This window comes from Scylla paramamosain, chromosome 23 (genome assembly GCF_035594125.1).
Source record: "Scylla paramamosain isolate STU-SP2022 chromosome 23, ASM3559412v1, whole genome shotgun sequence".
In the NCBI taxonomy this organism is placed as follows: domain Eukaryota; kingdom Metazoa; phylum Arthropoda; class Malacostraca; order Decapoda; family Portunidae; genus Scylla; species Scylla paramamosain.
Window position 1 is genome coordinate 11,474,130 of NC_087173.1, and position 11,356 is coordinate 11,485,485.

Here is an 11,356-nt window from a genome sequence, read left to right on the forward strand (position 1 = left end):
AGTAAATCAATAACACTTGACTCACTGACGTGCATGTGCTAGGCGCGTCAGGGATGCAGACCCACGGATGGATAATTAATAAGGGTTATGGTCAAAAAGGTTCATCTCATCACCCACATCCCCTAATAAATAATATGACCCACTCCCCCTCCCCACTACAAGAGAGTGGTGTGGAGTGGGAGATTTTCAGGGAAGATTAACACAAACTGTGTCCCAAAACTGTGATGCACTAGCATCACCGGGCCAACATATAACCTCTTTCGGTCTTTCCCTCTCTCAGCTAGGACAGTTAGGGCCTCCAGTCTCCTGGCATCACCAAGAGCAGGGAGAAATAGGCAGGGTTACCCTTCCTTGGCTTGGCTAGAGGAAGTTAGTGTTTCCTTTTAAGTTTATCTATTTTTGGTTACATTAAACGACAGAAACTTATCATTAACTTTTTTCTCACCACCTTTGCAGTTGAACACTAATTCTGGTTTAGTTTAATAGTCTGTTAGTTCGTTCTCATTTTTATTTCTTTATATACTTATTTATTGTTTTTGCTTTCACAGGTATGTGACCTTTTCAAGCGGCACAGTATTAAGGTAACTTTGGCTTATTATCAAATGCCAATGCCTACCTTCCTTGGTTCAAATGTTTTTAATCAGGGATTTGTAACAAGGAACCAGTAAATGATTCAAATTACCCAGGGCCCAATAATCTGGGGTGCTGCCACGTGTAGATCAGGAGCTGTCATGTGTAGGCTAGGAGCTGTCATGTGTAGCCCAGGAGCTGCTATGTGCAGGTCAGGAGCTATCACAAATAGCTCAGGAGCTGTCATGTGTAGCTCAGGATCTGTCGCATGTAAATTAGGAGCTGTCATGTGTAGGTCAGGTGGTGTCGTGTGCAGCTCAGGAGCTGTCATGTGTTGGTCAACTGAAGTTTTGCAGTTTTTTGTGCTCTGAATCAGCTTGTGGTGTTGATATCGTACGTTATATAAGACACAATATACAATCTGACACTGGACAGCACTGCTGAAAAAAATAGCAAAACGCCTTATCTATATATAATCAAGGAACAAATCAAACATCTATTAATAAAACATTTATTTAATACGAGTACATATAATTAATAATTCACAGTTCTATTTTGTAATTGACTGTGATACTAAATTAGTATTTGTATTATATAACATTCCCTTCAACACACCTGCGCTCGCTCTCTGCCACCCTAGGTAAGGAAGAGTTGTGAGATGCATAATTACATCTTCATATTCTCATGAGACGACGTGTGTTTGTGTGTGTATGTGTGTGTGTGTGTGTGTGTGTGTGTGTGTGTGTGTGTGTGTGTGTGTGTTGGATCTTGCATAATGGTTCATCATCGGTCCTGCTGACGTAATTGTGCTTATGTGCAATGTTAACGGGAGAACTTTTTTTTCATATAATTTATCTTTATTAGCTTTCTTTGATTTTTATTGACTCGCTTATAGAAATTAATATCAATTTACGTGCACAACTCGTAAGATTCTTTTAATTAAATTACTTTTCTCTTAAATGAACTTCATAAAAAAAAAATTTACTATGTGCCATTATCATCATAATTATCATCATCGAAACAGTTTAATTATTCTTGAATGAAAAATATAATGCCCTTATTTTCTCATTTTTCATTAAGTTTCTTAAAAAATGCTGTCTCTGCAAAGCATGACGTATTTTGTGGGCTTTCTGTTGAAGAGAGAGAGAGAGAGAGAGAGAGAGAGAGAGAGAGAGAGAGAGAGAGAGAGAGAGAGAGAGACTTGATAATGTTTTGTAGCTGAAGAGGGCATTATGAGGTTATGAGTTCTGATATTTGAGCATAAAGTAATACATATACAATCACACTAATCACACTAATCTCTCTCTCTCTCTCTCTCTCTCTCTCTCTCTCTCTCTCTCTCTCTCTCTCTCTCTCTCTCTCTCTCTCTGCGAAAACACAAAATATCATAGTATCACACCGAAATAGAACGAAAACGAAAACTACATATCCATTCTAATATAGATTTTTGTAGCAGAAAGTCTTAGTAAACGTGTTTGCATAAATTTTTCTTGCGTCGTAAACAAACCCTTCTCGGAAGGGGACAGTACAAAAAAAAGTTAATAGAGAAAGGCACACAAGCAATTAATCTTCCTTTTTCGCCACTAGTCTGAAAAAACAAGACTATGAAAAGTCAATCAGTTTACTCATTATTCGACAATTGTAACATAAAAACAACATAAAAATATTTAGAGATCCAGAATAAAAATATAATATGGTACTTCTGAAAAAAAAAAAAAAAGGATCAATAAAGGACAGAAGAGAGAAAGCGCAACTCTTTTCATTGAGTTTATTGCCGTCACGGTGCTACTGTCTCTGTGTGAGGTAGGTAAACTATCTTAGTAAACGCTTAAGACTTTATCGTAAATTAAGTTTTTTACCTTGTTTGATTTATACTTTATTTACCTCACTGTTCTTTTCCAGCGTATTGTTTATGTCTTTGTATATTTTACTCCTTGTTATGCACTGGAATCTCTGCCTATTTTCCTCCTTTCTATTTTTGCATCCCTGGTTCTCCATCTCTGGTCCAGGATGGTGCTTGCAATTGCTTGCAAGCATAAAGGCATAAACTCTCATACACAAGCCTTACCTGCCTTGCTTGCTTACATCCCGCCGAAAATAATCTTTTCATATTGATTGATTTACTTGTTTTATATCACAGTTTCGCCCTCCTTAAGTACATGATTTCCTGTGGTGACGTTTAAACGATATTGAACGTATCTTGAAAAGTTAGGACACTTACTGCAGAATTTAAACTTCTCTGGAAAGAGAATTCCACATCTGGCACATTTTGTGTGGCGAGCCATCGAGGTGCGTTTGGGATGTTCCACCAGCGGGACGGGTTATTATGAGCTTCTGCTGGATGGCTAGTCTAAATTAAACCTCTTTTTTTGGGAGGTGCGAGGGTAGGAGGAGGGTGACAGCCATAACATTTCTTAACTCAGTGAGTTGATTCAACGTTTGATAAGACGAACTGTTCATTTGAGGAGTATCCCAATGGTCAACGTACCCATCCCATCGCAGAGCTGAAGAATAGAAGCGGGAATGTCCCAAGCTTGCATCAAGGTATCTCAGGGTGTGAGATCAGTGTCCTCCTCCAAGTGAGGAGGGGAGGTGCAAGCAAGGTCTTGCTTGTGCAAGGGAAGCCATGTGCTTCCAAGCAGTTGCATGACCTACCTTGGCCTTACCTCTACTACTTGTCCTTCATTCTGAATTATCTTTTCTGTTCCTTTTATTCTTATCTTAATTAATCGATTAATTATTATTATTTTTTCTTATTTATATGTTTATTTGTTTGTTTATTTATCTATTTTTAAGAGGATGAGGAGGTGGCATATTAGTAAGTTTTTTTCTTTTTTTCATGTTACATTTTTGTTTCTTTGGCTGGCCTCTTTCAGACACTAAAATAGTAATAGTAATAATAATAATAATAATAATAATAATAATGATAATAATAATAATAGTTATATTATTATTATTACTATTTAAAACTCATGAAAATAAACACATTATTTAAGGAATCAAATATCCTGCTCTTCCTTGTCTTCTTGTCTTCGTAGTGGTGGTGGGTGGGTGAGTGGGCGGAGGTATGGCGTGGGCAGTGTGCTAACATGTGGGAAGGCACTGGACGCCCACGGGGGTACAGCGGCACTCCTTACACTTGCCGGACAGCTCTGGGATCTTGTCCTTGACCTTATGCATGCGCCCGTAGATGTTACAGCCGGAGAGTTTGAGCAAACCTGGAGGAGGAGGAGGAGTAGGAATGGGTATCATGACAGTGGTGGTGATGGTGGTGGTGGTGGTGATGGATCATTATTCGTTATTGCTGATGATGTCATTTTGCCGAATTATTAGGTTGTCTATTTTATTTTAATGGCCACGTGTATCTGTCTCTATGTTTCATTCTACTTACATCTGGATATTATTCATGCATGATACTATCTGTCCACTATCTACATACGTACCTATCTGTCTATCTCTATCTATCTATCCACGTATCTGTCCGACCATCCATCCATCCATCTGTCAATTTATTCATATCTACCTTCCTATTTATCTATCTATCTATCTATCTACCTCTCTATCTATTTGTCTATATATATATCTATCTACATCCATCCATCATCTTACCTGTATATACATCTACTAATGTCTGGCACTCACCTGAGGCCAGGATGGGATCCGTGGCGAGCGGTAATTGGTCCTTCACCGAGTCAGGTATTTCCGGCAGTCTTGGAGGAAGCTTGAGCGGCACGATGGGCTTAGGCGTGCCCTGGCTGGCCGTGAACCTGGAGCCGCCCTGAGCCCCTGAGAGCCCAAACACATCCGGGAGCAGCAGGTTCGGTATCTCGTTTGGTACGATTGGTCTTGGTGTCTGTGTGGGAAGCAAAGTTGTAGGTTTTGGGCGTGGGAGGAAGGAGGATATGGGCAGTGGAGGAGGGCGTGAGGGCGGTGGTGGTGGACGTGTTGGCGGGGGTGGTGGTGGGGGTGTCTGTCTAGGTGGGAGTGTGAAGAGGGGTGTGGCTCTGGAAGGCTCAGCTGTGATTCCTGTGATGTCAGCTGTTGTGCGTCTTGGAGGGATGAATGGCGGGCGCGATGCTTGGTGGTCACGCAAAGCAAATAACAGGTCAGGTCTGGATGTGCTGCCCTCGCTTTCCTGCTCCTCTGTGGTGGATGAAGGTGGCACAGCGAAAGGCGGGCGGCTCGGTCTTTCCCCTGGGCGGCGGAAAGGCAAGAAGGGGCGGCGGCTTGATGCCTCCTCGCTTCCTGGCCGGCGTGGTGGCAGAACAGGAGGACGGTGTGGTAGTGTGCGGCGAGGGGCTGTGGTGGGGAGGTCCGTGGTGGTTGAGGGTGTGGTGGTGGTTGTTGTGGTGATAGGGGTGGTGGTGGTAGTGGGTTTGTCAGTGACGTCCTCAGGCTTCAGGTTTGTGGCTGTGTCATCCTCTTGATCTACAAAAAACGAGATCAGGTGATATTAGCGTGACAAGCTTTAAAAAGGTTTTGGACAATTTTGAAAACTTTATCACGGTTTCACTTGTATCAAATGTGCGACTTAGTTTTTTCACTTATATGTCTGTTTTTTTTTTTTCACATACTTATTTATTTACTTATGTAATTATGTGTTTATTTATCTATTTGCTGATTTATTTATTAATTCATTTATTTATTCATTCTAATTTTTTTTTTTAAGCCACGTACTAGGTGGAAGGTAGTAGAAGCATCACACTAAAAAGATCACAATTAGAAAAGTCTTTCAGACAAAAAGTTTGTTCCTCTTGAAGGGTTAAAGTGATTGTGGAATGTTCCTCCTTGCTAATTATGATTATATTCCCAAGTTAAATTCAGTATGGCTTGAAATGGGCATTTTCTTTCTGAGAAATATAACTCGTGTTCTTTGTCTACTTTACTTTATTACTTTGTCTTACAGTCAGAGACCAAAGCTTTTGTTGAAGTCCTTCAGTCTTTTTATTAGGTGTAGTATTCTCTTTCTATCTCAAGTCTTCTTTTATGTTGATAATCTCCTTATATCGAGGGAAAATGTAAATAGAAGTGAATGCGGAAGGCTGCTCGACTCTGAGCAAAACTACGATTTGTTAATATTCGTTAGTTTGAAAAAGAAGTATTAATACTGGACAGAAACTAGTTAGTATGAAACCGGCGATAGAGCGTTGGAATGAAGGGTTGTAGTGCTCACCACGGCCTGGAATTAAGAAGGGCGGCAGCAGGGGGCGGGATGTGGAGCGTAGGTCGTCAGTGCTGAAGGTGTTGTGAGGGCGCGTGAGGGCGTCAGCTGCCACGAATGGGATGATTCTGTGAGGGAAGGTGAGGGTCGTGAGAAGGGGTGCACATGTATACCAAATACCAACAACCCTTATGCCTTGACCTAGACTCATGATTTCACTACACCACTCTACACCAACTGCTTTTCCCTCCCTCTCCATTTCCTTTCTCCTCTTTCTTTCTCTTCTCACTCACCTCACTTACCGTCTCCCCCTCTCTAGCACTTGCATTATAAACAAACAACAACAACAAAAAAATATTACTGAATAATTTACAGCTACCTTTGTTTTTGGAGATTATAAACTGTAATGGTTATGCGAGAGGAAAGAAGTAAGTGCAGTATAAAAAATAGAACTGAAATGTAATATACGGCTACCACTATTTGCGGTGAATAGAGAGAATGCTACTAATACTGCAAGGGTTCTCTAGCCTCAGTTAATCTCAGATGCAGTCTTATTATTAACCTGAAATTGCTTCTTTGCAATTTAATTCTATCTCTCATCTTTTTAAAAAGTAGTTAGATATTTTTGAAGGACAAATACTGATACCAGTACATTACTACCAGTTCAACTTAAGCCGCATTTGCTGTTTATTTCACTCTGCTACTCTACCACGGCATTTACGACCTACTACTACTACTACTACTACTACTACTACTACTACTACTACTACTACTACTACTACTACTACTACTACTACTACTACTACTACTACTACTACTATGCTGCTACTACTACTACTACTACTACTACTACTACTACTACTACTACTACTACTACTACTACTACTACTACTACTACTACTACTACTACTGTGCTACTACTGTTACTACTGTGCTACTACTACTATTACTACTACTACTTACTTGAGATTAGGAAGGGACGGCGGCAGGGTCGGTTCTCCTTCATTGTCGTAGTCATCAGTTAGTTCAAAGGTTGGTTGCACTCTGTCCCCTTCATCTTGTATTCCTAAGAAACCGCCTTCCAGAACAGGCTCCGATGGTAAACCCTCTATGGTGGCGGGCTGCTGTGGGCGTGGCGCGGGCTGTGGAGGGATGAATGGGCGTCTGGTGGGAGTATGGATTGGATCTGGCAGGTCGAAGAGGGCAATGGGAGCAATGCCTGGCAATTTTGTCTCCTTTTCTGCACCGTGAAGGAAGGTGGGTATGATGGGACTCAGCAATGGAGCTTCTGTTCTTGATGGGGGAGGTATGAACAGTGGTGGTCTAATGATAGGATCCTTGGGTTCCTCTACTGGTGAAAGGGACGATGGTGGTGGTGGTGGGGGTGGAGGTGGTGGTGGTGAAGTGGGTGGAGGTAGTGAAGGTCGGAATTCAGAAACGGGTTCTTCCTTTTCTTCTTCAGTGGTTATCTCCGTTTCCTTATCCTCCACCTTCTCCACTACCTCCTCCTCGTCCTCCTTATTTGGTGATGGAGACGTGAATCTGAAGCGTGGCGGGATGAATTCTGGTCTGCCTGTGGGTCTGGTGCGTGTCCTGAACGGATGGCGTGGTGGTGGTCTAGTGCGGAATGGTCTTGGATGGTCTGCAACTTCAGGTTGGTCTGGCTCCTCTTTCTCTGGCCCTAAATGATCTTCCAGCCCTGCTTCGTTTGGATCTTTTTCCTCTGGTTCAGTTTGTTCTGGCCTAGACTGATCAGGTTTAGAGTCTTCGAGCGCCAGTTCGTCTGGTTTGGGCTTTTCTGCATTTTCAGAATTTAACAGATCTGATCCTTCTTTTGGTTCAGCTTCATTTGGTACCAGCTCCTCTAGTGTGGGCTGCTTCGGTGTTTCCGGTCTCGGCCGCGGAGGTGGTCTGAATGGTCTGACTTCAGATTCTGGTCCCTCTTCCTCGCCTGTTGGTTGTTCTGGTCCATCTGGTCTAGGTTGCTGAGGTGGTCTGAATGGTCCAACCTCAGATTGTGGTTCCTCCTCCTCGTCTGTTGGTTGCTCTAGCTCATCTGGTCTGAGTGACGGTCTAAATGGTCTACGTCCGGGTCTTGGTATGCCTCCTGGTCTTCTATGGCCAGGTCTTGGTCTGTTTCCTGGTCTTGCCGGTCTTCCTGGTCTGTCAGGTCGGCCAGGTCTCTCATTTCTGAAATTATCTGGTCTGGTGCGTGAAGGCAGTCTGGCAGGCCTCTCGGTTCTGGGTCTGTCTGGGCGGGTAAGGATGTTGAAGAGAGCACCTAGAAAGGAGGAACCTGGGGAGGGAGTCGTGGAGGTCTTGTCCACTGTGTCCAAGTCCTGGGTAGTGTTAAGTTCGGTCTCATCTTCTACGACTCTGTGTTCAACTGGTAGAGTCTCTTCAGCCACAGTAGTCTCTGGCATTGTGGTCTCCTCCTCTGTGGCTTTTATGTCAGCGTCTCCTTCGGGTTTGGTTTGGTGATCTGGCTGTACAGCGTCACCAGGAAGGAAGGTCTCTAAAGTCTTTGTTGTGTTCTCTTCAGCATCCCCTTCTGTGTCGTTTTGGTGTGTTTCTGAAGGTACTGCAGGTTTCTTTGCCTCAGGATGTCCCACGAAGTCTTCCGGCTTCAGATCCACGGGGATGACTTGGCCAACACCCACAGGGGAATGCTGGGCATGGCCGGCTGTCATCACTGAGGTGCCCACCGTGATGTCATACACAGGTAGTTCAGGTTCAGTCTCCAGGTACTCGATGTCCACTATGTCGGCCTCCAAGGGCACTGATGAGGGATCTTCCACAGAAGGGAGAGTCGGCGGGAGTTCGTCGGGAGATGTGGCAGATGATTCGGCAGGTGGCTGTGGTGCAGGATTTTCCGTGGTGGTGGTTGTGGTAGTATAAGTGATAGTGGTGGTAGTTGGAGACGATTCCTTTGGTTTTAGAGTCGTTTCAGGAACCACAGGAAACAACACCGTGGTTGCTTGCTCCTCCTCCAGAAGCACAGTCTCGGTCTCCTCTGGAAAGTTTTGAGTAGTCACCACTTCATCCTTAGCCGTTTCCTCTCCAGCCCCGTCCTCCAGTGGCAAGATGGTGGTGTCCTCAGGCAGGGTGTCGGTGAAGCCCTCTTCCTGTCCCTCCTGCGTGGTGGTCTTGCCTTTGGTTTTGTCCTTAGTCTGCCGTTCGTTCCTCACACTTTCCCCGACAGAGGGACTCAGCCCAATTCCCTGGCGAGGCACCGTGGGGCGTTCGAGGAAGGGAAGGCGGGGGCGAGGACGATGTTGGTGGGAGACCTCTTGTATACCGGCCTCTCGAAGTAGTGTTGCGATGTCAATCTTGCGCTCGTTCATCACCTGAAGAAGTGGGAATGTTAGAGAGTAATAAAGATGTGTGTGTGTGTGTGTGTGTGTGTGTGTGTGTGTGTGTGTGTGTGTGTGTGTGTGTGTTACAATAGTGTAGCGATGAAAAAAAGAAAAAAAATGAAAACAATGATGAGGAAAAAGTAGGAAAGTATTTTTACATTGTAACTTTATGTATTTTGATGCAGGAAATTGAGTTTTTATTTCAAGATATTTATGTATGTATACATGCATACAAATATACTTGCATGTGTGCGTGCAGGAGCGGTGAAGAGGTGATGGACAAGCACACACACACACACACACACACACACACACACACACACACACACACACACACACACACACACACACCATCACATATGACATCAGTGGATCATCAGAACCAATCGGGATTAACCAGAAAAGTGCATGAAGATAATGTACGTGTTATATTAATTAGCCATTAACATTCACCATTAATATCCAAAGCCTTCACTTTACTACCACTTTACTGAGTCGAGAACGAGTCAGTCAGTGGCAGTCATTGTGGTGGAGGTGGTGGTGGTGGTGGTAATGATCATAGTGGTGATCATGGAATACTCGAAAAAGAAAAGAAAAAAAAAAATGGCACAGGGAAAAATAGCGCGAAGATATATAAGAAATTTTGGACTAGGTTAGCTTTGTTTAGGTTTCCTCAGTTTTTTTTTTCAATTTTTCTACATTATGATGGAATCAAAAAATGCGCCTTTCATTTTGTTCTTAAGAATTTGCTATTTTTTATGAGCCATTTTTTCTGTGTTGTTTTCTTCCCATTCCGTCATGACAGTGGCCGTCGTCACTCTTTGGGTGCTGTTCTGGTGGCGTCAGTGAGGGTTGTATTGTATTGATTTTGTCTCTCCGTATAGTCATGTCCCAGGGTGTCAGAGTATGGAGCAATGTTCTCAAAGTATTCAATATTGTCCTCCTCGTCCCAAATTGTCTGGTTGTTCAGATTGTGTTGAAAGTCTTACGTTACTGTCTTATGTATCTTTGTATCATTCCACATATGGCATTTTTTTTTCTTCTTTATGTTATAGTATATTGTCAAAAGAATTATCGTCGTTCAGTAAGTTAATACCGTAATCTTGCTTTGTTTTTTTGGAGGGACGGACATGTCTCTCCTTATCCTCCGCAAGATTATGAAGGAAACAGTACAAAAGACGTACACAGTGATGGACAGGAGTCAGGTTATTTATCTGTCCCGCGACGTCACATGATCCCGTTGTTGCAGCACCGTTAAGTCTGTTGATCATGTATGTCCTTTAGTCTCTCTGAGCAAGTGTAGTTGAGAAAATTTAGATTAATTAGTTATGTTTTTAATATTAGGCGTGTGTATGAAGCCCCAAGCATAGCACACATAGCTCACATAGCACACCAAGACCTCTTTCGTCAAACGTGGCTCCTTCACCATCAGGCTCCCCACACAAGCATGCCGCAGGTGGAGTTAGTGATACGTGCTGCCGTGTGTTAAGATGTGGCCAGATGGTGCTGTATGTCCCTCTTTCTCTATTTATCTCTCTAATCTCTTCTATGATATACCTCAGACGGAGCTTCTTCAGGGGCCGTACTAGTAGTGGCGGTGGTGAAACCTGTGGGTGGGCGTCTTTCAAACCTCGTAGGACGGTTCGATGCTGATGATATGGTGGAGTGAAACCTGAATTTGTTCCACCTCAGTTTGTTGTCCTTCACTGGTCTCTTCGGGGCCTCTGTAGTTCTGGTGGGGAAGGCGTCATCTGGTTCTCGTGTGGTGGTGGGTGTGGTAGCAAAGAAGCTAGTGACTCTGAAGTTTCCCTGTGTGGTAGTGACGGTGGGTGTGGCTGCCGTGGTAGTGCTGGTGCTGCTCGGCTCCCTGGTGAAACGTTGTAATTTTGTGGGTCTTTTGGGTTTGAAATGTAACTCCAGTGGATCTTCCGGAGCTGCAGTGGTGGTGGTGATGGTGGTGGTGGTAGTGGTGGTGGTGTTAGAAGACGCCTCTGGTATAGCTGTGGTGGAGGATGGTTCAGGTGTGGCTGTGGTGGAAGCCAGTTCAGGTGTGACTGTGGTGAAGGTGGTGGCGGTACTAACACCGTACCTGGAGTGTTCGCGGGTTCTGTAGCGGAAACTTAGAGCTGGAGAATTTGACTGGGTGGGTCTCTCCCTACTCTGGGGTCTGCTGGGCCGTGAGATCCGAATCCTAGGACTGGAGGGAGGCGAGGGCAGACGATCCCTTGCCTTGAACCTCGACTCTTGACGCCGCTTCGCTATCTCAGCC

The 11,356-nt window shown here is 43.9% G+C and overlaps 1 protein-coding gene across 1 annotated transcript in view; it reads right to left on the minus strand.

Moving 5' to 3' along the window:
• Nucleotides 1–1,069: 1,069 nt before the first annotated feature.
• The window catches only part of LOC135112190 (mucin-2-like), a 15,621-nt gene continuing 5,334 nt past the window's right edge, over nt 1,070–11,356 (minus strand). The window contains exons 4-8 of the mRNA XM_064026303.1: nt 10,645–11,356; nt 6,695–9,078; nt 5,744–5,859; nt 4,213–4,998; nt 1,070–3,788 (exon numbers count right to left, since the gene is read on the minus strand). The exon at nt 10,645–11,356 is cut by the window's right edge and continues 140 nt beyond it. Coding sequence (XP_063882373.1) covers nt 3,655–3,788; nt 4,213–4,998; nt 5,744–5,859; nt 6,695–9,078; nt 10,645–11,356 — 4,132 coding nt within the window. The 3' untranslated portion in view covers nt 1,070–3,654. The remainder of the gene's footprint in view (nt 3,789–4,212; nt 4,999–5,743; nt 5,860–6,694; nt 9,079–10,644) is intronic.